The 27,191-nt window shown below is 39.5% G+C and overlaps 2 protein-coding genes across 3 annotated transcripts in view; both read right to left on the bottom strand.

Annotated features, from left to right (window-relative positions):
• The window catches only part of TAFA1 (TAFA chemokine like family member 1), a 532,844-nt gene that overhangs the window by 382,261 nt on the left and 123,392 nt on the right, over nt 1-27,191 (bottom strand). The window lies entirely within an intron of this gene.
• On the bottom strand, nt 15,055-16,621 carry LOC116466644 (COP9 signalosome complex subunit 8). The gene is given in 1 exon segment (XM_032149463.3): nt 15,055-16,621. A coding segment is annotated over 1 exon segment (465 nt). The 5' UTR covers nt 16,584-16,621; the 3' UTR covers nt 15,055-16,118.

Here is a 27,191-nt window from a genome sequence, read left to right as displayed (position 1 = left end):
TCAGAGAGGCAAGAGTATATTATATTTGCTTTTCTGCCTCTTGTCTGGGCTTAAAATATTTCTCTTGGAGTGTTTTCAGAATTTTATTATGTCAGATTGGCAAACACACAGTTAACGGGACTCCCAGAAAATACTTAATTGAGATAATTTAATAGTCAAAATAAAGTCCACACTATTGAGCCATAGGGGAAGGAGAGAGAGAGTAAACTTAGTTTTACCAGTCATGATAGAAAAAAATTATAGTCTTAATGAGCACAGTGGTCCAGACCAGGGGTCCCCAACCCCTGGGCCATAGACAGGCAGTGGTCCGTGGAGGTGAGCGGCAGGCAAGTAAGCATGACTGCCTGAGCTCTGCCTCATATCAGATCAGCCGCACATTACATTCTTATAGGAGCCTGAACCCTATTGTGAACTGTGCATGTGAGGAATCAAGGCTGCACACTCTGTATCAGAATCTAACTAATGCCTGATGATCTGAAGTGGAACAGTCTCATCCTGAAACCATCCCCCAACCCCATCTGTGGAAAAATTTTCTTCTACTACACCAGTCCCTGGTGCCAAAAAAGGTTGAGGACCACTGGTCTAGACCACTGAGAAATACATGAAAAGAAGAGCTGAGGAACATTTGATCCTGAAGTCAAAGTTACGAAACTGAACGGCCCTCTCCTGCTATTTATTATCAGGCTTTATGTGAGAATTCTATTGCTTCTAGACCAGCAGTTGGCAAATGTTTTCTATAAAGAGCCAAAGAGTAGACAATTGTGATCTTAGGCTCTACAACCTCTGTTGCAACTCTTCAGCTCTGCTGCTATAGTGTAAAAGCAGCCACTCACAGCTGATAAAAAAGAAATGAGCATGGCTGTGTTTCAAAAAAAAGTTTGCAAAAACTGGTGGTGGGCCAGTTTTGCTGACCCATGGTCTAGAGAATTAATAATTATGAATCTGAAGGTAAAACCCAAAAGGTACAAGGGAACACTAATCAAGGAGAAATGATCAAGTCTCCATGCCAGTAAGACTATGTAAGTAAACAAGGCCCAGCTTGAGGAAAAATATGAACTCAAAATAATAACAAAATGGGCTTTCAGTCTGAAATCTTAGCTTTGCTATCAAGATCTATGCGTGTCTAGTTTTCTCGCTAGCAAAATGATATAAGCAAACATTTATTTCCACCCTACTATCCTGCCTACCTTAAAGATTATTTTGAAGCTGACAATGAATTATATTTTTAAGTATTTTGGAAAAATGTAAGGTGCTATACAAGTGATAGAAATATTATAAAATGATTTACACAACTCCTCCATTGCTGGGTTCCATCACCAAATTCTGGGCCCTCAAGTTTCTAATCGAGCAGGTCTGAGGTGGGGCCCAAGGTCTAACATCTCTTATCATTTTCAAGAGATATTGATACCGCTAGTTTGGAGACTACTCTTTGAGAACTCCCACTGTACCCTCTTAAAATACAACATAAATCCAGTGGTAGAAGTGGAAGTTAAGTACACTGATGAAATTCCAAACTAGAAAATTGAGGATTAAGTACAGATTGACATATAGTGAGTATCCCTAATCATAAGCCTAATTATTTTGGTTCAGCATATCATAGAGTTATACCTTGTATGGAAAATTTATGTCCTTGGGATAGAAGTAAACATTGTTTTTGTAGCTTCCTAACAGATTCAGAGAAATACACTTAGATTGTATTGACACCAAAGTATTATCATAACATTATATGTATGTATAGTAAATATAGTTATGTAGAGTTTCAAACAAAAGCAATTAAAGGCATGGTCCTGATTTCTTTTAAGATGTGGAACTAAATGGATAGTGACCCACACACTTAACACCCTGGGTATTTGCATTTTGACCCACTTGAAATCTACACGCTGTGATCATTGAGTGTGTGGACCATTATCCATTGAGTGTATGGTCAGAAAGGCCAGTTATGGCAAGGCAGCATGCGCTCTGGGTTAGCCAGACCTGACCTAAACCCTTTCTCCTCCAGCTCTGAGAGGGCATTGGAGATAGAGTTCAGACAAAAGCACAGGCTCCAGACCCTGACGCTCTGAATGGAAATCCTGTCCCCACTTTTTAATGACTATGTGATGGTAGGGAAATTGATTAATTGCTGAGTATTACCAAAAATGGCTAATGAAACAAGAATTGATTAAGTGCTAGGTGCTATTATAATTGTTTTGGAGATGTTACATTTAATTCTCACAACTCTGAGGTGGATACTATTATTATGCCCACACTATAGATGTGAAACTGATGAATAGGGAGATTAAATATCTTCTGTAGAGTCACTTAGCCAGAAAAAGACATATCTGGGGATATTATCTTATAGGCAGTTTGACTCCAAAGCCCGTTATGCTCTACTATAAGAGTTGGCACACTAAGACCCCCTTGCTAAAGCCAGTCACTGCCTGATTTTGCAAATAAAGTTTTATTGAAACACAGCCACATCCATCATTTACAATATAATCTATGGCTTCTTTCATATTACATTACAGAGTTGAGTGGCTGCAACAGAACAAAGAATATATGGCCAACAAAACCTTAAATATTTACTATTGGTCCCTTTATAAAAAATGCACACTTACTACTGCTCTATGAGGCCCTACAATTAGCTGTCTTAGCTGTCTGGCAAGTTACTTCATTTATTCCAGTCACAGTTTACCTGACTGTAAGGTAAAGATCATACCACTGACCTTGCAGAAGCCCAAGAGCTTTCCATTTCTACTATACAGTTATTCACTCTGCCTATTAGAGGAAATGTAATCTAAACACAGGTTTGGTCACTTGATGCTTGCAGAGTCCGATTAACAAGAACCACGTCTGGTATAAACAAAGCTAGCTAAGGGGAAGAAGTACGGCCTTCTTCCCTTAAGAGGACTGCTTGGCTTTTGGAGCAGAAAGAGGATGCTTTTAAAAGGGGTGACTATATAGTGATAGAAATGAGCACGTGGGGGTGGTCCATGTGCTAGTTTGGTGCCTTATCTACTGGGCAGCTGAGCTGGTGTCTTCATGGGCATAAATAGGTTTTAATGGTGGCCAAAAACTCTCCAGGTGGGAGAAATTTTGTTGTGGGCATACGTTAGGTTGTAAATCAACTGTTATCTCTTGAGGCAACCTCCTGGTGGTTGAGAGTTCTGTTCTGGAATTTGCCCTGTAGGGGGTGTCCAGTGAAGGGGAAGTAAAAGGCTATTATTTGCATCTCTAACAAACTAAGTAGGAAGGGGGGAACGGGGAAATAGAGAAGAGAAAAGAAGAAAAAATAATTTAAAAAATAGTAATTCATTCTCTTTTCTTAGAAAAATGGGGATACTCAATTACAGAAAATGTTGCTAATAATTTCTTAAATTGTTTGACCACAGACGTTCTGGCATGTTTTGCCGTTAATAGCATGAAGAACTATTTTTTTCAAGGAGCACAGTTTGGGGAATTTTAATAGGCTCATGGTCCAGCTGCCTCATTTTCACATAAAGAAACAACTCAGGCATTTTGCATAGGATTTCACTGCCAATCAGGCGATGAGGGGATTTGAATCAGCTCTCCTGATCTCAGAATGGGGCTCCTCATCCCTGCAGGTGGTGTGCTGTCATCTTCTATCCAGTCCTCCCCATGTGCTTTCAAGTTACATGGCTTTCCTGCCGTCTGTCAAACCTTTCTTTCTCAAGACAAGACTGTGAGCTCTTTGAATGTAAAATTCATACCCTTCTTATCTCAGCCCCCAGTAAAGTGAACAATGCTTGTAATGCGGTTGGCATTCAGTAATTGCATATTGAATGAATAGGAGATTGAACAAAAGCCATGCCCTTCCCCAGCATTTGGGATTTCATTTCTTCCTTCAGTCACCATCTTCGTCTAACTTTGATATAACGTGCAGATTTTCCCCATTCAAACTACAAGAATTTCTCTTTACCTCAGTATATGCAAAATGCCCTCTGTCACAAAATACATATATGATGCTGTAGCTTGCATTTATTTCAATTAAATTACATGAAATCAAGGGCATATATTTGTAAAAGAAAGAAGAAATATGCAAATGGCAAAGGATCCAAAAATTGTTAAGGTCATCACAAAGAGAGGCCTTCTCATCTCAGAGTACAACTCTAGCATTTAATGATGTATTCTGCACATGGCACGGCCCTCTATTCTAGCCAATGACTGTACCTTATATTCAGCTGAATAAAGACTAACGTTTCCTAACCCTGAAAACTTGACTGGGTAGGACTTTCTGATTGATGAGACCTCATATCCATCTCCAAGCTGACATGAAAAATGGCCACAATGTATCTAGTATCTATGTCATCAAGATTCAATAAAGAGAAATGTATACCAGCTTCATGAGCAAGTCATACAATTTACACCTCACAAGTTGAATTTGAAACCAACCCCTATCTGCGATGCCCTTTCACTATACTGTATGCTGCACACCTTCACTGCTTGCAGAGTTCTGAATAAGAAAGTAGGGATTCCCAAAGCTTGCTGGGAAGCTAGCTGCCTGGCCCACATCACAGAGTGGGGAGGCACTTCTGAATCGGAAATGTGGCTGAGAAATTTCAGCAATATGGATGCCAGTGTAAATGACTTACCAAAATCTGAAGGCCACTTCCTCTCAATCTGGGACTGTCAGGCAAATAAAAGGCGAGCAGAGCCATTGGACTGGGCCTCAATATTTGGGTTGCTTTCCAGGGGCAGATTTTGTAAGGGGGTTGGGTGAAGCCTCATCACAGATTTTAATTTCCGCTCATTCTAAGAGAAAGCTATTGATCTCTGGAACTCGTTAAATCTAAGACTGAGGGAATAGATAGAGAGTAAAGGGACTCAAATGTGAAAGTTGGCTAGACCTCACAGCTTTTCTTCATAAGCCAAAAAACAAGACACAGTTTTTCATTATTATAACTCAAGTCCTTCAACCCAAGAAGACTTATTTTTGTTAATAATAAAACCAAAGGTGATATCTGTCTACCCACCTAGCAGTTGATAATGCTAACAACAGTTCTGAAATGAAATTTGTAGCCAGAGCCATTTGGAGATAAACTGAAAAAGCCAGCCCTATTTGGAAATGACTAAAGAGACCACATATGAGTTTTTATTATCTTGGTTAAATAAATGGGAAACATAAAACCTGGGAGATGAGACCATAAGATTTCTTAGTCTTTTCTATTGATTAGAAAACAGCTCCCGAGAAGACTCAAAACTGTTTAAAAATAAAACTATTTTTTTTTCCTGTTTGCTCCTGTGCCTTCCAAGCAAGGCAAGGCTTTTTCTCCTCCTCTTTACAGCAGTTGGGAGAAACGAGTTTCCAGTAAATAACAAGCTTACTTATCAGATGTTCTTGATAGAGCTGTGATCATCTTTATTGCAATTATTTTTAATATCTCTTGGCAATGTTCTGCTTTCTGATTTAAGATTATGGAACTATAAAAGTTTCCTACCTGCCACTTAACATTGACCTCAGCATGAATTTCTACAGGCTGCTCACGAGCATGTTTTAAGCACAAAGACAGCAAACAAAAATGGAGAAATGCAATGAAATAAAAAATAAATGTAACAAATAATAATAATAGTTTTCCCAGGTCCTTTCTGAATATGCTCCAAACATGTTTTCTATATCACATTTATTGTTTAAGTCAATCTGAATTAAAATACAAGAGCTAGGCTAGGAAAATCTGGCATTAAAATATAAAAGTTTATTAATATTGTCAGAAAGAACCTGAGAACATTTTCCCCGGGGCTTATAAAGGCAGTAAAGCACAGTGGTTACTGGCGACAGAATTAGGATATCTGAGTTCTAACTCATCTTCCTCATTTACTCTCAGAGAAGTAACATAACCTGTCTGTGCCTCAGTTTTTCATCCATAAAATAGGGATATTAATATCAACATTAAAAGTAAGGATGACATTAATTAAAGCTAGTACAAGACTTATTATTTTCCCTGGCACAGAACACATGCTCAGTAAGTTATAGTTATTATTAATATTATAAAGATGAAAATAATTCTGTTCATCATTTCAAAGTTATATTCATTGTTAAATACCCAATTCAAAATGTAGGTCACTGAACTGTTTTCCCTTCTAGACACAATACAGATAAAACAGGTTAACATTAATGGATCATTTTATTGCACAACAGACGTGTGCTGAGCAATGTTTACGCATTTACTCATTTAGTGGGCACAACAGCCACAGTATCTGTTCCTATTTTGCAGATGAGGAAACTGAGGCCTAGCAAAGTCACGTAGTTTGCCTAAAATCTCACTTAATAAAAAGCAGACCCAGGAGAAAATAAAACAACCAAGCAGACAAACAAGAACATCTACCTCATTTCAAATCTGATGCTTATGACTACCAGGCAACGTTACTTACAAATTCAGATTGCATGCCTGCTTTTGGATCTTCATTCCTTCTTATTTCCTGGAGACCTGGTTAGAAGGGCTAGCCTGAAAGCCAAAATCTCAGAAATATCCTGACTGCTGGTTTAAGAGTCTGTCCCTTTCTCCAGACCTTATTCGGGATGCTGGATCCTCCTCCCTGATTCTGCTGCAGTAAGCCCAGTTTGGTGCTTGTACTTTTTTACCATGTTCTGGGCTAGTATATTCTGCCACTGCACTTAGTTTCTTCAAAAGAACTCAGATGTCAGAAATGGTACCCTTGAGCCAAATACAGTCTGCCTGACCCTGGGGTTTGGACCACCTGGTACTTGAAGGGGGGGAAAAAAAGTAATAACCTAATTATTGCAACCACCTGCCTGCAACCGCTGTTGTGTTCCTGACTGCTGCCAGGTGCTATGCTGGCAGGCTTGGATCAATTAGTAATTGTAACTGAAGCTGAATGCAATTAATTATATAACTTTAAGCTGTTCAAGTTTGACACCCTGCAATTACTTCATGAACCTGGGATATAATGGAGGTTTACAAGAAATGAAGAGAAATTATTATGAATAAGATTTCCATCAGTATTTTCTTCAGGTTTGGATCATACTCAATCTTCACGTATCATGTTCACATCCAGCACTTTCCATTTTCCCTTTATGGATGGAATGACTTGTTAATTTCCAACTTGTGGCCCAAGACTTTTAAAAGGGGTGGCTATTACGCTCATAGATCACAAGGGACAACCACTTCCCCTTGGGCCACACGGTGACAGGCCTTCTACAAGGCATAAGAGAGTGCAACAAATTGTGAACTAAAGAGTCACAGGGATTAGGATTTGAGACATGGCTCCACTCTGAAATAACGGGGCAGGCGATATCCTCACTCAACTTCCATACCCTCACCTGTAGGTTAGGGATGTTTTTAATGCTGGAAAAAGTAAGCAAGACAGAATCTACAAATTGACTAACATAATACCTGGCATAAGGTAAAGGCTTGGTAAATGCGAATGTGCTATCCCTGTCTGCTACCGCTGCACAGTTCTGGGGGTTGGCAAGCCTTCTAGGAGACTGTCATAGTTATAGCTTCCCCACTGACCAGGCACTGCAGAGTGACGTAGTGGCTAACGACCCAGGATTTGGAGTCTGCTGTACATGGGTTCTTGTCATGAATGCCACCTAATGAGGAGTATGCCCACAGATGAGTAATACAACTTATTCAAGTCTCAGTTTCCACGTCTTAAAACGGGAGAAATGTTACTTAACTCATAGGACTGGTTTGTTGATAAGGCATGGGCCTGATATAACTGGTTTGTTGATTAACTGGGTTGTTGATAAGGCATAACCCCGATATAAATAATCAATATAATCAATGCATTTCAACTTTTATTTATGGCAAAATTTTAAAATTATGATTTGTATTTTTCTCTTCATCTTTTTCCCTATCTTCATTGCAGAATGGTAGCCAAGCCTTTCTATGCTCTCTTCCTCCACTATGTTTGGTGGGGGGCAGAAAATAGAAGTTAAACAATGTCCCAAGGGCAATGGGGAGAATAGAAGTGTGGGGGTGGTGTGTGTGTGTTGAAGATGGTTGGGGGAATTATGTGAGAATGACAAAAGTTCAAGTTGAGGGAGAGGAGAACTACCCCCAAGGCAGGGCCCCCAGAACAGGGAAAGTCACATGTGTTCCCTGGCAAAGCCTAGAGTATTAGCAAGAACACTGAGCAGATGGCTATATGGCTTCTCTAAGAAAGGCGGACCTGGTCTCTGGACTCCCACGTGGGGATGAAAGCAGAGACACATGAGCCTCAAGGAAACGGGTTTGGAATAAGAGGATTCCCAGCTGCAATGTAATAAGCTAAAGAAGCTCCACTTTGCAACCAAGTTCCCTAGATTTTACTATAATCTAGAAGCAAAAGGAAGCCCCAGTAATAATTGTAGCAGGAGGTGGATGAATGCTCAGCAAACTCACTTTCCTGCTTAGGTACACTGGGAAATTACATTTTTCAGTTTTCCCTGCAGTAAAGGTGGGATCTTGCAGGTGGATCTTGCAGGTAGATCTGGCCAATGGATTATGGGAAAAAGTGATGTAGACAATTTCTAGGTCTCTAAAACCCTTCAGGTGATGTGCCGTGCTCTTTCTCTTTGCTTATTAGCTGACTGGATGCAGAGGATGAAGGAGGGTTATCTTAGGATGTTTTAGAAAATACTGGCAAAAAGAGATGGACAGATCCAGGATCCCTGAACATCAGATGAAAAGTCACCAGCCAAATAAGCAGACAATGGCGACACTAAGAAATTAATTTGCTATTAAACCACTAGGAATTGGATGCTGTTCATTAGGCTGGCTAGCATTAATTATTTTTACTAATAAAAGGCCTGACATAGGATTTTTCAACAACCCTAAAGGATGGGAGTTAGAAAACAGAATTAAAGTGATTGAAGGGAACAGAATATAAGGAAACTCACACTTAAGTTTGTGCATAGCTTTCTTATTATAAAAATTGAACTTTTCACGCAGCAATCTAAGCAACATGTAGGAAATAGCAATGAAAAAAGGCAAGTATTTCTTACCATGGATTGTTCTGATGACTAATTCAGGGGAGTCATATGACAGGGTTCTCTCACTCAAGGAAAATGTCAAGGTTGGAGTGGCTGTCTCTTAGCCGTGAGAACACCATGGATTCATCAGATGGAAACAAGAATCTTAACCAACCCATGAAGTTCTCCCTGCAAATACAAGTGATGCTAATTCCTGGCAGTTTGCAATAAGTAAAACATGAACAAATAAAATAAAATGAGTCTTTGAGAGCTGAATTCCAAAGACCTTCAAAGCCATAGGACAGCTTTGCAAACGCCAGCTCAGAAACATCCTCATTTCTATACACATCTTTCAGCTTTCCCAACAAAATTCCTATTCTTTCCCCTCTCTCATCTACCACCTTCTCAGCTTCTAATCATGACCTCAGAGCTCTCTCCAAACTGCAGCACTTTTTAACTGGTCCTTGAAAGTGTCCTGTGACCTGTCATAAACCACTTTATTCATTTCAGTGATTTAAAGCATCTGGGAAATAAATTTTATTAACTCCACTAATTGGGTCTGATGTGAATAGTTTGCTATTGGATCTATATATAGACACACCTGGCTGAGCACTGGATCATGTTAGATTTTGTATCATTTAAAAATATTTGCTGAGAAAATTATGCTACCAATAGTCACCTAGGGGGAAATGATAGCTTGACTACGAGCAAAAAGAGTAACTAACTAATTTTGTCCATTCATGGGTGAGAAGGACATTCGTTGATTTGTCTGCCCAACGTCCATTCCCTCTCCTTGTACTATTAAGACTCAACTTCCCTTTGGGGACCAAGGGTCCCTTACTCTCAGTTCATGTGGCTTATAAGCAGCTGGTCCCACTCTCCATTCCCTCCTCTCTCTAGTTTCAGGACTTTGGAGAAGATTCAAGTTTGCCCAGGGCATGCCAGCCTGCTGACTTCTGCTTGGTTAGGAGAGGAGTTACCTAGGCCCAAGTCCCTAGGACTTCTCAAGGAATTACACTGAAAGATGAACTCTTTCCACTGGGAACTCAAACCTGGCAGAATATAAGCCTGGAGATGGTGGGGGCCACCTCATCACCACTTTGGAAATGCTGCTTAAGTATAAAGCCAACACAGAGGAGAGGTGAGCCAAAACATGAAGAGAAAAGTATCTGTGATGATTATGGTTGAGCACCTAGATCTAGCTGTATTTTAAAAGAACAATTAATGGCCTTTTGAGCTTCAGCTACTTTGATTTGGGTTTCTCTAAAAGCATCAAGTCTTCATATATATGGGACTGAATTTAACTGATAGCATTAGGGTCAGATTTCTGTGGTATATTCAGTCATCTTCGACTTTGGACTGTCAAAATTGTCTTGCTCACTGACTTGCACCAGGGTTTTACAGCACTATCACTGTGTTTGCTTCTTACGGAACTTGTCAAAAAGTCATAAGCTTTTTACATGAGTAAAAATTATATAGATGTCTGGGAGGTTTGGGAAAACTGCAAAAAAAAAATGCAGATTCCTGAGCTCTGCACCCAAAGAATCTGACTTAGCAGGTCTTTTGAGCATTCCACAAACCAGCATTCTCAACAAACAGCCTAGATGATTCTGATGTGGGTAGACACACTTTCAGAAACAGTGCTGTGGCAAAAAGATCAGAACTCAGGGCTCTGAGTCATATAGAAATGAATTTCAAATCCTGCTTCTAAGGCCTACAAAATTATTCTTTGGGCAAATTTCTTAATCTTTGTGTCCCTCAACTCCCTAACTTATAAATGAAGATAATGCCACCATAGAGGGCTTTGCAAGATAATGTTTATAAAGAATTTAGCACAGTGCCTATCATGTAGTAAAACTCCATTAAATGATGTCTATTGGTAATTCATTTACATGAATGAGCTTCTCAGATAAACTAATCATTGCTAATTAGAATTCAGTAGCATATAAGATTTTGTAGCAATGAGACTTAGAATGTATAAGTTTTGGTGTAGAACAGGGGAAGCAGGCTATATTCCTCAGTTCCATAGTTTGAATGTGTTCCCCAAAGTTCATGTGATAGAAACTTAATCCCTAATGCAACGGTGTTGATTATGGTGATTACATCATAACGGATCTGTCCTTATAAATGAATCAATGTCATTATCACAGAAGGGGGTTAATTATCTTAGGTGTGGGTTAGTTATTGCTGGAGTCAGTTCCTGATGAAAATCATGAATTTGGTTCCCTTTTCTCAGTTCTCAAGCTTTCTTGCCCTTCCACCTTCCACCATGGTATGACTCAGCACAAAGGCCCTACCTTGCCTGGAACCTTGATATTGGACTTCCCAGCCTCCAGAACTGTGAGCAATAAATTTCTTTTCTTTATGAGTTACTAAGTCTGGTGTATTCTGTTACAGCAACACAAAGCAAACTAAGATATTTAGCCTAATAAATGTTCTGGTATACAAAGGACAGGAAAATACCACGAAAAGCTGCCTACCTTACTTTTAATCTTGCCTAAAGCCACTTAGGACATTGTCAATATAATTTTAGCCTTCACAATGAACATTTTTGTACATTACATAACAATAGCCTAAATACCTAAACAAGTAAGGCAATGGAACTGGCATAGTATTACAAAATATGTTGCAGATTCTGTAACGGTTATGGCTGCACAAAGGAGAAAGTTAATGGTGAAAGGTGAGGAGGGAATCAAAAGGATAGCAGTGTGAGGTTATAAGTCTATGTGGCATTGTTACATGAAATACAACTTTTGAAGGATGGCCGTCCTGAGTTTAACTCATAGAGGACCCATGTCAGCAAGTCACTTAGTTTCTTTAGATTATGGTTTCCAGCATAAAAATTGGGGAAAATAAAGCCAATGTTATTAGGTTGTGTTGAGGACTCAACAAAATGACTATGTAACACTCTTAATAAAGTGCTAGGCATAGGGCTAATGCTCAACCAAAGCAGCTATTACTATTATTTCTTATTATGGTTTTACTGAAGATCTTGTTTTTTAAAAGCTGGCAAAAATGAGGTTTTTTTTTTCTGAAAAGAAACGTTTTAAAATATTTTTACAGACATGACAGTGAGGAGAGGAAGCAATCAGAAATAACCTAACTCATCAATTTCAATAGGTGGGAAAGAAAGAAAGAAGTAAATGAAGGATTAAAACAAGTACTTCCTGCCAGTACCGTCTTATAACACCTCATTTCTCAGATGAGGCCTTGGTTAACATTCCTCTTGGTGAAGCAGCAAGAACCCACTGGCACCAGTCACAGCTCTCATGTTAAGGAATCTCCAACAGCTACCTCCAAAATCCTTTTAATGATTTGCCTTTGTTGCCATAACAGTTGCAAAAAAATAAAAATCAATTCTACAAATTTCTTAATTTCCAAACTGCCCAGGGCTTTGGCTGATACAACAATGATTTAAGGCAATGGCTGAGGTGGGAATTTGAGTATGTTCTTCAAGGATAATCGCCAGCCTCCTCCTTGAGATGCATCTATTTTTAACCAATTACTCAACCTCTGAGTGTGGTGATTAAACAGAAAAGTGTAGGAAACACAAAGAGTGGCAACTGCAAACCAGCTTCATTCGTCTTTGTATCTTAGGAAACTGCAGGTGTGTGTTAATGAATTACATGACTGGTAAAACAAAATTAAAGGCAGCTGCGTGTGTTTACAAAACTGCAGCAGCAAATTACAGGTATCTGTAGCATCCATAATTCATCCATAATTTGACAATTTTCATATTACTGAAATAAAGAATCAAGTCATGCAGATGATTACAGTATTTGCCTCTCAGCACAAGAGACCTTGCTTCATTACCTATGCAGTATCTCAAATGAAATAAATACAGCTTTTCAGGTGGAGGTGGACCTTAAGATAAAGGAAGAAAGTATTGCAGACAACCCAGCCCCAAGCTCCATCCCCTATGCCTCTAACTTCTATTTCGTTGTCAGTAGAAGAAAGAGTTTGCACACAACCTTTAGAAACACAAGTGCTAGGTCTTCTTTTGACATTGCTTCCTAAATCTAAAATCCTGAGGTAAGTTTCTTAAGACTCTGCTATAGTTTTGAAGTTTGTCCTCCCAAATATCATGTTGAAATTTTATCCCAAAGCTGAAGGTGGAGTCTAATCCGAGGTGTTGGGGTCATGGGGACAAATCTCTCCTGCCGGGCTTAGTACCATCCTTGTTGTAATGAATGAGTTCTTGCTCTATTCATTGCCACAACAGCTGGCTGTAAACTACAGCCTGACACCGCTCTCTCTTACTTCCTCTCTTGCCATGGGATCTCTATCTCCATACACTGGATCTCCTTTGTCTTCAGCTCCTTGAGACCCTCATCAGAAGCAGATGTTGGTGCCATTCTTCTTGTACATTCTGCAGAACTGTGAGCCAAATAATCTTTTTTTCTTTATAAATTACCCAGTCTCAGGTATTCCTTTATAGCAACACAAAATAAACTAAGACGGACCTTATGCCTTCATTTCAATTTATTTATCTGTGAAATGGGATAGCCTTAGTGACTAACAGAGTTTCTATATTTACTTTAGTTAATTAACATTAATTGACCTCATACACTTAAAGCGACTAGCGTAACAGCTCACACCAAGTAAGCACTTCGGGAAAATTTAACTATTAATATCTCCAAGCTTCAGTTTTCTTAACCATAAGTTGGGGGTAAAAAACGTTGCTTACTACATATGGTCATCAGGAGGATGGAATAAGATAATGTGTGCAAACAGCTTACCTTACTTCCAGGCACACTCAGTATTACAGTCAGTAGTAGACATAATAATAGCAGCAGTTGTATCTCAAATAGGCAGAATAAAATTATATTGCTAATCATTTAAAAGTTTCTTTTATGTATACATTCCAAGACAGGCTTATCATTTTTTTTGAAAAAAAAATTCATTTTGGTATTCTTTATTCCATTTCAGAGTGATGTAGATATTATTGGGGACTGGATTTTTACAAAGCATCTTGTACTTGAATAAATTTAATCTTGATAAAAAATCCCTGTATAAAGGGATGTCCTGTGCCTTGGAGGGAGAACCCTTAGCTCTGCCTCCCCAAAGAAGGCTGAGCAGAGCCGCACCTGGACTTCTCTGCTGCTTGATGAGGATGAATCAGGAGGCTGCTTTGGAAAGCTGCCGGAGTCGGGAGGAAGGCTGAACACAGCACGGAATGTGACAGAGACAGCACTGAGAAGCTACAGAGACACAGGCCAAATGCTTTTCTGAAATCTCTCTGACATTCCCCAGAACCAACTTTCTCAAACACCCATCATTGCACAGATGAGATCAAGGGCCTGGTGTTAACTGTTACAATTACCATCACTGAAATTTTGGAAGACAAGACAAGGAAAATGTATAGTAAATTGAAAATAAACTTTCTGAGCCAAACTGATCTGAACACGTGTCAAAGCTTATTGCCCATTTATAAGGGTCTCTGCAGGCAGAATATATTCATGCAAAATGATATGAGAGAAGGAGGTTAAATACATAAGGCTTCTTGCAAAATACAGACTGCTATGCTACGTCAAATGGTTCAAAAGGTCCTGTTTTTACCAGTGGTAGGATAAACTTGTGGCACAATATGTAGCCATCTTCACATAGGACCCATTAGTCAAAAAACAGCAAGTCATCTATGAGAGAAAAAACGACAAGCAAATCCATCTATGGCTATTAATTAGACAAACTAGGTAACAAAGTTTCTCCTGCCTCTTCTGCACAGAACCAATTAGCACTGAGACTCTGAGCAGAGGTCAAAGACAAGAACATTGGCAGAAGCAGAGTCTTGCTTTTTCTCAAATTTCTGTAGCATATAATCAAAGGCACCAAACAATTGATTTATTTCTCAGAAATTGAGGCAACATTTTTCTCTCACAACAATAAAGATAATTTGTCATATTTTATATGTGTTTGGCACATAATTTTACCAAGTGTGTTTTGTCTGCCACATTTAATGCTTACAATAAGTCTGAAAGGTAGGCAGGGCAGGTGTGAGCCCTGTTTTATACACAAGAATCAGGACATCTAGAGAAGTTCAATGTCTTTGCTCAAAGCCTATCATTAAGCAGAAGAAAGAGCCAGGGACGGAATTGATGTTCAATAGAGCTACAAAAAAAATGTTTTGCCTTCAAATCTTTCAAGTGTTTCAAGAAAATTGTCTCCGGTTGGAGCCTGTGGTAGACACAGATAGAGACATGCATTCAATGCCATGGGTGGTTTTGAGGAGTGTTTCATATTCTTTTATGTGATGGTCAGTCAGGTGGGGCCACTAGAGGAGACAGGAGAGGCTGTCAGGAGAGGAAAGCAAGCTTAACATATTAACAGGCCCTAGAGATTGAAGGTATGGCACGTCGCATGGGGCCACATGGGAGAGACACTAGGGTGGACAAGAGGCAGAGGCAGGAGCAGAAAGTTGGGAGGTGGGGATATTTTGCAGCCTTTTTGACAGTTTTCTTGGGAAAGGCAGGGGTAGGTAAACTATTGAAGATCAAGTATTTTGGATAATTTTGGCTGGTTCTAAACTATAGGAGTGGTCCTTAGTTGCCTGATACCTGGCCCTGGAGTGGTTAAAGCAGAGGAATGTTGCCTTCTGGGTATATAGGCCAGGTTAAGGAGGTATGGCTCAGGATTACTTAGTTTCCATAACAAGGGTATGCTCCTGGCTGAGTCCACTAAGAACCAATTAGCTCTAGGAGGGGCAGTCTCTCCCCAACTAGAAAGGTTTTGTTGTGTAAACCAAAGAAATAGTTTCAAAATGGAGGCTATACCCTTAGAAAGATGAAGACTTTTTACGTCAATTTTGTCCAGGAGCTTTAATGAATTCAAGTTTATCAGTACAAGTTAATACTTTTTGTGTACTTCATAGGGCCTAGGCATCTTTTTTTTTTATTCTATATGTATTTTATCACATACTCAGCAAGGAATGCTGAGGTGCTTAAGCCATCCAATAAATTGAAAATACAAAGTTTACATTTCTATATTTGTCAGTATACAGGATTCTGAAGATGAATCTTGAACTCAGAGTGATAAATCAGTTTTCAAGGAAAGCCACATAATCCGTCAGTCTGGCTAACTGCTGTTCATTGGGTATTGGGGGAACTGGAGCAGGCTCTGATAAGGGAATAAACTTGTTAAAGGAAACATCCAGGGCCCCTGCAACTGGCTTTCTGGGCAGAACCATTCTTGTGGTGGAATCAGCTTGTCATCCTTGTTCTAATATGCCTTTCACAGCCTCTTCTACAGGAAGCCCAACAAAGGCTGCAAAATCATTGGCGATGATTGAAGTATACGCTTGAGAGACCAGGGCAAAGGCGTGTCTGGTTGTTGCATCTCTAAGTGCTTCCATAATTGGCTGGATCGTCTCAGACCACTGGTGAGTGTTGATGGTTGTATAGGTCCCAGGGAAATCTCTCTGCCGGATTCTTTGTCCTACTGACCAAATTCCCCCAAGTTCAGAATTTGCAGATTTTATAGCAGGTGGTATTCTTTTCCAAAGATATCTTGCATTATTCGTGTCGTTATGGAGCAAATATAAAGCTAGAAGCTGACCATACACTGGGGGTGTAGCAATTCCTCCAGGGGCCTCGAGCTTCTGGTTCTCTCACTGATCCAGCAACTTTTTGAAACTAAAGGCGCTTTTTGCCGTCACTGCCAATGGCGTCTTCATGGCCGGTCTCTGGGCCTAGGCATCTTGATGCCACTTTATAGTTATTATTTTATATTATCATCACAACAACTCTCTAAGATATGATCTATTATTATCCCCAATTCTTTGATGAGGAAATGGAACGTGAATGTAAAAGACATTGTGCTCAGGTTAAAAGTCAAAGAACATGGAGTTAAAAGAAGCAGAAGTTGGGATTTGACCCTAAGTCGAACTCTGAAAACTGCACTTTTACTACAGAAAAACTAGGTTAAAAAAATTGTAAGACGGACTCTCGAAGTGGGAAATTAAAGAAGAGTTCAGGGATCACATTTGAAGAGAGATTGATATAAAAGGTGTGGCCAGAATGTGTTCTTAGGAAACATATTCTTAGTTTTGCCTAATTTTAAATAAACCCTACATAAGTAGCCAATGGGGAAACAAACATTTGCCACATGATTACAATGTCCAATCATATTAACAAATAATTTTCATAGCAATTTTGAAATCCACAAATAGCTACCATCTTGTTTTGTCCCCACAGCAGTTCAGTGGAGAGTTTTACCATCCACATTTTTAAGTACGAATTAAATCACAGAAGTCCTGAGATCTCAAAGTCAGGAAGTGATGGTCATAAGATTAAAAGTCAGGTCTTAAAACATTCAAATGCTGGGCTCTTTATACTTCAGTACAGTCACCTTCTCAACCATCAGATAAATAGTAGGTTCTTCAAAATAAAAGACACTGCATACCTCAGTCGGCCAGCCCAACATGGACAGGCAACATACAGCAAAGGAAAGGGCTCATAGAAATAAATGGATAAAACAACAATAACAAAATTTAGAAAATGCCTTCCAAGAATTTTTCACACTTTAGCAGACGCTCGATACTAACAAATGGTCGGTTCTGGTACCTAGGAGCACAGAAAGTTATTTTCCCACAGCCCTTAAATTTGTTTTTTGGGTTGTTTTTTTTTCCTCTTTCAAAAAGAATGTTTCTGCCAAGTTTTCTCAAAAAACAAAAATAACTTAAAAAAAAGAAAAAAAAAAAGACTCCTCCAAGGTTCCTGCTGACATAAAGGGCATGTTGGATATGCAGCTGCCTGCCAGGCACAGTCATGAGGGTCCACGGGGACAGGGACACAGAGGAACCAAACTAGGTTATGGGTAAAAGTACCCAGGAATTCTAGGATTGGCAGGGATCTTAGGAGGTCATTTAGTGCATTCCTTTGTCTCCAGGAATGACTCATCTTTCTCTATTAATTTAGAACAAGATTCATTCTATTTTAGAGAATCGGTAAAACAACTACCATTACTCTTGGTTTGGCTCAGTGGCTCTCAACCAGGGGTGATTTTTCCCACTCTCTTCCCCACCCAAGGAACACTTGGCCATGTCCAAAGACTCTTCTGGTTGTCATAACTGGGGCTGTCATAACTGGCATCTGGTAGGTTGAGGCCAAGTATGATGCTAAGAACCCTACAATGGACAGAACAGTCCCCACGACAAGGAATTATCTGGCCCCAAAGTAAATATTGCTGAAGTTGATAAATTTTACGGAAGAGAGAAAGGGAGACCATCATGCTTTGTATATTGCTGTCAGAGTGTTAGTAGAAGGATGGATAATGTGATGTTTAAGAATACAAGGGCTGGCCGGGCGCGGTGGCTCAAGCCTGTAATCCCAGCACTTTGGGAGGCCGAGGCAGGTGGATCACGAGGTCGGGAGATCGAGAACATCCTAGCTAACACGGTGAAACCCCGTCTCTACTAAAAATACAAAAAATTAGCCGGGCGTGGTGGCGGGTGCCTGTAGTCCCAGCTGCTCGGGAGGCTGAGGCAGGAGAATGGCGGGAACCCGGGAGGCGGAGCTTGCAGTGAGCCGAGATTGCGCCACTGCACTCCAGCCTGGGGGACAGAGAAAGACTCCATCTCAAAAAAAAGAAAAAAAAAGAATACAAGGGCCTATCCTGTAATGGGACTAAATTTCTTATGATTCAGAATCATATTTCTTCATAAGCTAATGTAGTACCCATTTTTTTGTATGTGTGGCCAGAATGTCATAAATCCCTACTTAGCTATTAGACAGTAAGTGCCATGAGGGTAGAAACTATATATGGTTAATCTCTGTTCTTCCAGAACCTACCACAGGGAATAGCACATAGTAGGTATTTAACATATGTTTTATATTTCTCTATCCAAAACTTTAAGTCATCTAGTTACGTAAAAATAGCAAGATGGATTTTCTCTAAATAAGGAATATGTACTTGAGATTTTTCTGTCTTGAACTTAACGACCATTTTGTGTACTTGATATTTTGGGGTTCCCTAGGTGAGGCGTCTTAAAGAGTCTTCCAGAGCAATTGAAACCAAGAAGTTTTTGTGACTAGAAACGGGGCACGACATGTTATATATATGAAGATTTTGTACACTAAAAAAATAAATAAATAACGATTTCCCAAGTGAGTCGCAAAGTGAAAATCACAGGAGCAGATTCTCCAAATTGTGAACGTTGCTTTGCTTTCCAGAAGGGCAACCCTGTTTAATTATGCACTGGTCCGCTCCATGGAAATGAGCTGCCTCTGAGAGGAATGTCTTAAAGTGATTCAGAGCTGAGCAATTCAAGGCATGGGGAGTATTTAAAGTGCTCTTGGAAAGCTACCAACTACCACTATCATAGACACAACCCATTTCTGTTTTAACAGGAACTTCTTTAGCCCACCCTGTTAGAGTAGGAGGTTTTGCCAACTTCCTTTAGACTTTAATTGATAACACACAAATCTGTTGCCACAGATGGCTGGGTGGGCAGCATCTGAAGCTGAGATCTGGAGAAAGGCTTCCCACCTCCAGCAAATGCAAGAACGTTCAAGGACTGCACATGCACAGTGCACCATGGAAACAGAATTGAAGGAGGAGCTCTCGGTGCCACACTAAAGCACAGGGGGTTTGGATTAAAGGCGCCCTTAAATGCAGAAGGTTGCAGGTTCCCTTCTTCCCTTTCCATCACATGCAAATAAGACGACATGGTTTTGAATCCTAGTTATACCAGCTACTAACTGTGTGATCTTGGGCACTTTAACTTCTCCAAGTTTCACTTTTCCCATATGCAATAGAGATTTATATTAACATTTTCCTTTGGATATTTAGAGAAGCTTGAATGAGAAACAAAGCAATTTTTTTCATTAGTTATTAGCATTTCCTCACATATGGAACAAAACTACCCTGGAGATAATCTCTATTCTTTTTTATCTTTCCCCAATATGTCATGTGGGATCTAGGTAATTCCGCTAACCTAGAGGTAAAAGGGCAGAAACCAAAAGTCAAGGAGTTTGGTAACTTCAGATTCTTCAGAGATTACTGATGGAGATTCACAACATGCCAAGTGCTCACAAGAAGCTCAAAGTGACCTGGGAGGGAGAACATCTTAGAATGGGGATAAAATTTGCTGAACTGGTTCTTTTCAGTGGCAGATGACTGAAGTCAACCAAAACTGCCTTAAGGAATAAATAGGAAGACATCTGTCAATTCTCATCAGAGATGAGAAGTGCAGTGGAAAGCTTCAAGCCAGGTGGTATCCAATTGTTCAAAAGAAAGGATCAGGATTCTATCTCTTTCAATGTTTGGCCTTGCTTTCTTCTGTGTTGACTTCACTGTCAGCAAGGTTCCCTGAAGCAGTGGCCCCAAGGAGCTCCAAGCCTACATCCTTTCACTGTCAAGGCCAGCAGACCAAAACTTATCTTTCCCAACAACTCTGGTATAAGTATTAGGATTTAGTCTGATTTGATCAGGCCTAGGTCATGTGTCTAGCTGGGCGGTGGGCATCCCACCAGAACTGGGTAGATTGCGAGGGCAGAGGAGTTACCAATAAAAGGAGAGATAGAAGTCAGTTAGGCAAAAACAGAAGCATCCACTGCACTTGCTGACCACCTGAGTTCTCTCTCTTAATAAAGGGCTTACCTACCTCTTTCTCTCCTGTCATATAATGAGGATGATTATGGAATTGAGGTGAACAAGGCCTGGAACTGTGAGTATATTATGTATAGCTGGGCTGAAAGGAGATTCTTGGGGGGCATATACATCTCATTAAAGAAGTGTCCACCTTAGACATAGGGGCCACGTAAATGTTGCCTATTTCTTGTGCAGCAGTTTGGCTACATGAGAAAAGTAGATTCTCACAAGCTGCTGCCCACCATTGACCCGTGGCACCCCTTTGGTTATTCTTAGACTCCAAAGAGCTGGGGTTATTAGTGCCAGAAGGGGAGACTAGCTTAGGTACAGTATTTTAAGTATAAATTCAGTCTGATAACCTCACAGGCAAGCAGAAATTTGTATTCATTCTAGAAAACTGCTGCCATGTCTTTCTCTAACTCAGGTTTGGTATGTTTCTTTTTAAGCTCATTGCAGTCACTTTAACAAATTATACACGGTTTTAAAGACAATAGAGCACCTGGGATTCCTAGGTGTATAGAGTGAATGATAGGAAGCAGCAGGGCAGTAAAGGGGCTAAATGCCAAGATTTTGAAGGTAGTCATAGTGGGCTCTAAAGCCCTGGGCAAATTATTCAACTCCCATGAGACCATTTGCTCTTCTATAAATGAGAGATAAGGTTAATATTGACTATTGCCACTGAGCACTTTCAATGTGTCCTAGTCTTAGTGCTTTATGTGCTTTAACGCACTGAATTCTCATACGCAACTCTATGAGGTAGCCATCATTACCTTCATTTTACAGATGGTGGCACAAGAAGTTTAGGAACTTGACCAAAGTTGCAAGTCAAGTAAGTGGCAGGAAAGTGTTCAGCCGAGGACTCATGCAGAGTAGGCACTCAAAAAATGTTTGCAGCGGGAGAAGAGTTGGTAATACATGCACTTCCTCTTTTAGAAACGTACAGTCCAAATGTAGAGGATATCATCCAAGATAAGTGAGGAGGAAAAACGTATGATTCTTCATTGGAAAATGCAGTAGCTTAATCTTTCCAGAAGAGGAGGTTTGTTTTCAGATTCTAGTAACTGAGCGTCATACTCAGCTACCTCTGAAAAATGCCCAAGCTTCTTCCTTCAGAGTTTTAGGAGCAGATCACCTTTGTATGCAATAGGCGAAGAAAGGCATTGGCCCCAAAGCCTGCTGTATTTTCTGAATCAACTTTGATAACCAGCGTCAAGTGCTGTTGTCACCAAATTACCCTCCCACGTAGGCTGTGAATAGATGATATGACAGGCTAAAACCTGAGGCCACCTCATTTAACCCACTATGTATTCTTCACTGCAGTTTCAGATGCAAGAGTGAAACTGAGCGCAATGAACCACAGGAAAGCCAACTTGGGTGACATCTACTATTTATTGACATATTTAGAATCGCACTCCAGTATTTCATTCAGTCTTAACAACCACTTCATGAGGTACTACTATTATCTCCATTTTGCCGATAACAAAACAGGTTCTTTGACATTGCCCAATATCACATACAGCTAGTAAGCCATAGAGCCAGCCAATAATAAAAAACTTATACTCTTAACCACTATATTCTTAGTTTCCCACATTGACATGGGTTGAAATAGAGCAGGAGATGAGTTCACATAAGTAAGATGAGGCTTGCTATTGATTGCTTGGGATTCCTGTAACAAACTCAAGGCTTAATCAAAATGCAAAAACTAAAGCTGGCATAATTACATGATCTTAACTTTTTCATGCCCTTAGGGTATTCAAGTCATGAAAAAATTGCTGAGGCCCAAGAAATCTCCTAGTTCATTCTATAAAAGGAAGCAATCTAAGTGTCCCAATTATAATTAGCAATTCCATATATTTACTTCTTTTTTTTAAGAAGAGAATAAGGAAAGAAATGGCCACAGACTCTGTCTTTATTATAACAAGACCCACTGGGCCCAAAGTGAGTCATTTCCCCATAATGTTACTTGTTTTCCATTGAATACTTGGCAAATTATACAGAGAAAAGCAATGCTTACAGTACATTATTACATTGGTGTTAGGTGGGGAATTATTCATTTCCACATATTATTGAAACAGTGTTCACTCTACAGAAACTATTCCCAACTCTAACTTCCAATGGTGTGTATTTCTCCTCTTACTGCTATTTAAATACACAATTACTTTCTAAAGTTAATTGACCTGATATTTGATATGTCAATGTTTGCAAGTGCTAATATAAATAAATATTATGTATATAATGATGGATATAACAATGCAGTAGAAATTCATTTCCCAGTGGAATTTTCTTAGTTAGAATATGTTGGTGTTTCCAAAATTCCAAAGGCACATCAATGCACATCTAAAATATAGGACAAAAACAATCTGCCTGTTTCTACATGGTCACACTCAAGGGCAGTAATTAACAAAGCAGAGGAACTGTCAATATGCCGGTTCATTCTTAGTTTCTCCCTTTGACAGAGGCCCATAGAACCTCACTTTCACTACTCCTGGCAACTTCCAGTAATGTCAAACATATCCTAACTCTACCCTGAAAAGACTTGTAATGATTTAGTCCCTTACTAAAGGCAACCTCATTGTTACGAAAACCAACTATCAATAGTAGCAAACAACAAGGGCAACTTCCAGTATTACTGAATACACACCATGTGCTCAGTTCTGTGCTAAATGCTTTATACTAGTTGTTTTATATAAACTGCTCATGTAGATGGAGTTTCCGTCTTATACAGGAGGAAACAGAGGCCAAGATAGTAAATAACTTGTCTCATGTTCCATCAGCTCGTAAGTGGTGGAGTCAGGATTCTAATCCATCTCTGCTTAATTCCAAAGCTCACAGTTTTAACAATTGCTGCACCAACTTTTACATAAACTAAACAAAATGGCTAAAGAAAATCAGCCTTGATAACAAACATTTCATGTTTATTAGTCAGGATAGAAGTAGCTGTGCTGTGGTAACAGACAATCCCAGAATCTTTGACTAAACATAAGCCACAAAACCCGATGTACAATATGGAAATTTCCTAGAGCTGTGTATTCATTGCAGTGCTCCTGCTGAATTTTTCCTTGTTGCTCCACCACGTCAACATGTTTCTCATGGTGAGGCACCTAAAATCTGAAGAGATCTTGCACTAGCTCTTAAATGCTTCAGCCTGCAAATAGCACATCAGTTCTGCTCCTGGCCACTCCTTGTCACATGGCTCTGCTCAACTCCAGAGAGGCTGAAGAATATGGGGGAAAACATAGATATTCACTGAGCAGCAAATGTCTCTACTATGTAACTCTTGATGATTGTTAAGTAGGAAGAGACCTAATGGGCTGCTCTCTCACCTTAGGCATATACAAATATATTCCATTAGGCATTTTCAAATTCTTTGCCCTAATTTTCGGGAAGTAAATATCTACTCATTGAATCCACTTTTTTTAAAAATAGTAGCTAAGATTAGTCATGTGTGATAACAAAGAATTGGGATATTTGGCTATAAGAAAATACTTTTCATAAAGGTAACTGTGGAGTAGCAAGGCATGGATTTGGACATCTTTAGTGCTTTTGGGCTACTAGCATAACATTGCTATTTTTCTCTCAACAGTTTTTACGGGAAAAGATCAAGTTTAAGTGCCAGCCAGATGTGAAGATGACCTATTTGGGCCTTTCCTTACAGGCCTCTTGTGATTTACTGTTTATGCTTCACCTTCTGGCCACAGCCGATCAACACAGCCACAGGTTCAAAGGACGTCCACATGAAGGCAATGAGTTGTGTGATAGGCATCTTTCCTTTTATCTGTTTCTACTTCACTCAAACCTAGAGGTAAGATTTCAGAGTGGGAAAACCTCAGCATCTATACAATTACTAGTCTTAGTTTCATTTGCGTTTTCTGTACTCCAGGAACCTATCAAGTTTCTAGAACTTTCTATCATGCAGGATTGCACTGTCCCACTTCTTACTGCTGCTGTTACTCACAGGTATGCTACAATTTAGAACATACTTTCTCGGCTTAAAATCAAACTCTCATTTGCTGAATATAATCTGGTGGGATAACTTATTTAAGAAAGCCAAAACATTGAAGGAAGGTCAACACTTGTCAAGGCTTGCTCTTTCATTTAATTATAAAATTGAAAGAGCAACCAAAAATAGAACCTTTGGGAACGAAAAGAAAAAAAAAGCAGGGCATCTATATGAAATAGTTTGAAGTGACTGAATGCTTGAGGTTTTTTGTTTTGCTTTGTTTTTCTGTTTAGAGGAGTCTCTTAACTTACTCCGTGAGAACAGGAGAGAGATTTTTCCCATAAAGTACTCCTATTTCTACATCTTGAGCAAAGAGTTTAGAAAACAATATTCCCCAGACATAATAGAAAAATCATTCTGGTGCTCTCAGTCTTCTCTTTTAAAAACTTACATTCTTGAAAAACTATTCTGAGATGTTTCCCTCAGCCAAATCCTTTGGGTCTGAGTGGTTGATGACAGTCCTTAATGAATAGGTAAAAAGAACACTGAAGTATCCTTTGAAATTGCAGCAAATCACTGGGCTAAAACTTAGTATCAACTGCAATACAGATTAATTGATCCAAACCATGTCTCTCCAAGATGCACACTGATGGAAGAGAGAATCCAATGCACAAAGTGAATTTTAATCATTTCTTTTTGACCCATATCCATGGAAGTAGGAGGCAAATTAAGAAAAAGGAAAAAAAATCATCTGCGCTTTCCCTGGTGTCTGTTACTCCCTCCCTTTTTCCATTTAGGAACTCAAACACACATATTCCACTTCCTTCCCAATGTGTTCATTTTAAAAAGAGAGAAGCAACGAGTGCGCCCCGTGAAGGGGTTGCCATGGAGAAGCCGTTCCAGGTAAAGAACAGTCACTACGGAACAGTGGCATGCAACTTGTCAGCAGAAAGGCTGCAGCGGCGCCAGAGCGATCGTAATTTCTGTCCCCACTAATATAAATACAACCACATTTCTGCTGGTCTCCAGAAAAGGCTCTGTCCTTTTGTGGGTGTACCTTTACTTTACAGCAGAGCTGCAGCCTGACTATTTGCATTTAAGTCAATGCACATTTCAAATGCATGCACAGGGTGCCATATTTAACAGAACCCCAATGACAATGCTTCGTTGAAAGCCTTTTCTCCTCCTGTATGGCATTTCTGTTTTGGGGTTGCTTATATTGGGTGAAACTTACAGAATTCTGACTTCTGACCTCTGCCAGTGTGAAGGAAATATAGGTCTATCATGTGTTGCCTTAGTTTGCCCTCATTCTTGAAACTAGGCTATCAGTCAAAATCAGAAGAATTTTGACTGGTAATTGACTGATAAAAACAAAACTGTTCTATTTGCCCTCATTCTTGAAGTGAGCTATCAGTCAAAATCAGAAGAATATGCGCAAGTCAATCTTTCTGAAATTCAATCTGTTTTTCTCTGCTGGCTGAGAACTATTTAAGAATATGTAAGTAAATTTAGGCTTGTTTATTAGACTTCAGGAAAATTTCCCCGGTTTTAATGAAAAGAAATACATTTATATGCACATGAGATTCACCTCCTCCCAAATATGTGTGAAACATACATCTGGCATCATATCTACAGTTGTTTAAATGTAAAAGAAAAAGGGAAATTTTGATAAATTAAAAGAAATAAAAAATGGCTATTGTCATTCAGTAACAGCTCTTTAAATAAACTGCTATTCAGAAAGCCAAAATGGTTTAATCCTTAAAGGATCGACTTCCAACTTTGAGCATACAACAAATACCACTGATAGTTCTTAAGCATCTATTGTATTCCAAGCACAAGCCTAGGTATTTTCACTGATCCTCAGAGCAACTCTATGAGATGGTGGTTTACAAGTAAGAAAATAGAGGCTTGGAGTTGTTATGCAACTTGCCAAGTTAATTCTATTGTGCTAGAGCCAACCTGGGGGTTTGAACCTGGGTCTTGTAGACTCTAGAGTCTGTGTTTCTTTTTCCATGCTGCCTGGAAATCAGGAAATTCCCAAATTCACATGCAGGATCTCAGATATGCAAAGCATGTGCCTGCCCTACCACTGAGTCCTGGGACAACGTCAAAGAAGAAATTATAGGCTTTGTTTGGCCAGAGCTAGCTACCCTGGAGATGTATTACAGTAGATGTTGTTTGATAACTACCTGAAATCGATTTTCCCTTCCTCTTTACTAACAGGTGGCAACGTGCCCAGTTAAAAAACTGCATTTTCCAGGCTCTCTTACAGATATGTGTGGCCAGTGGAATGTAAGTAATTCAGCAAAGCTTTTTAAAAGAGTCTTACTTGGCTGAAATGAGACCTTTCTGCTTCTCCACCTGCCTTGTTCTTCCTATCTGAAACACCACCTCCCTAGCCGCCAATGACTGAAAAATGAGCAGTAAGTCATAATCACAAAGCAAGCCAGAAGATAGAAATCACATACTAAGAAATTTCGCACGCCTAAAGACAGTGCTTGAAGTTCAAATATCATGTTATGTAAAAGAAAAATTAACTTCTATCTTATTTAAGCCACTATTATTTGGGGTTTCTGTTAAATGAAGCCAAAACTAGTTTCAACAGAAACTTACATATTGTCTGAATAAGAAAGAAAAGGGAACTGATTCATGTCCTTATCTTCCCAATGACAGTAACCTCCTGGAGGCTAGAGACCTTATATTTCCTTTTAATATCTCCCCAGCATCTAGAATTTTTCCAGACAAATAGCA

This window comes from Hylobates moloch, unplaced genomic scaffold (assembly GCF_009828535.3).
Source record: "Hylobates moloch isolate HMO894 unplaced genomic scaffold, HMol_V3 SCAFFOLD_4, whole genome shotgun sequence".
Taxonomy (NCBI): domain Eukaryota; kingdom Metazoa; phylum Chordata; class Mammalia; order Primates; family Hylobatidae; genus Hylobates; species Hylobates moloch.
Note: the sequence above shows the minus strand (reverse complement) of the source record. Positions and strands in the feature narration are given on the sequence as shown.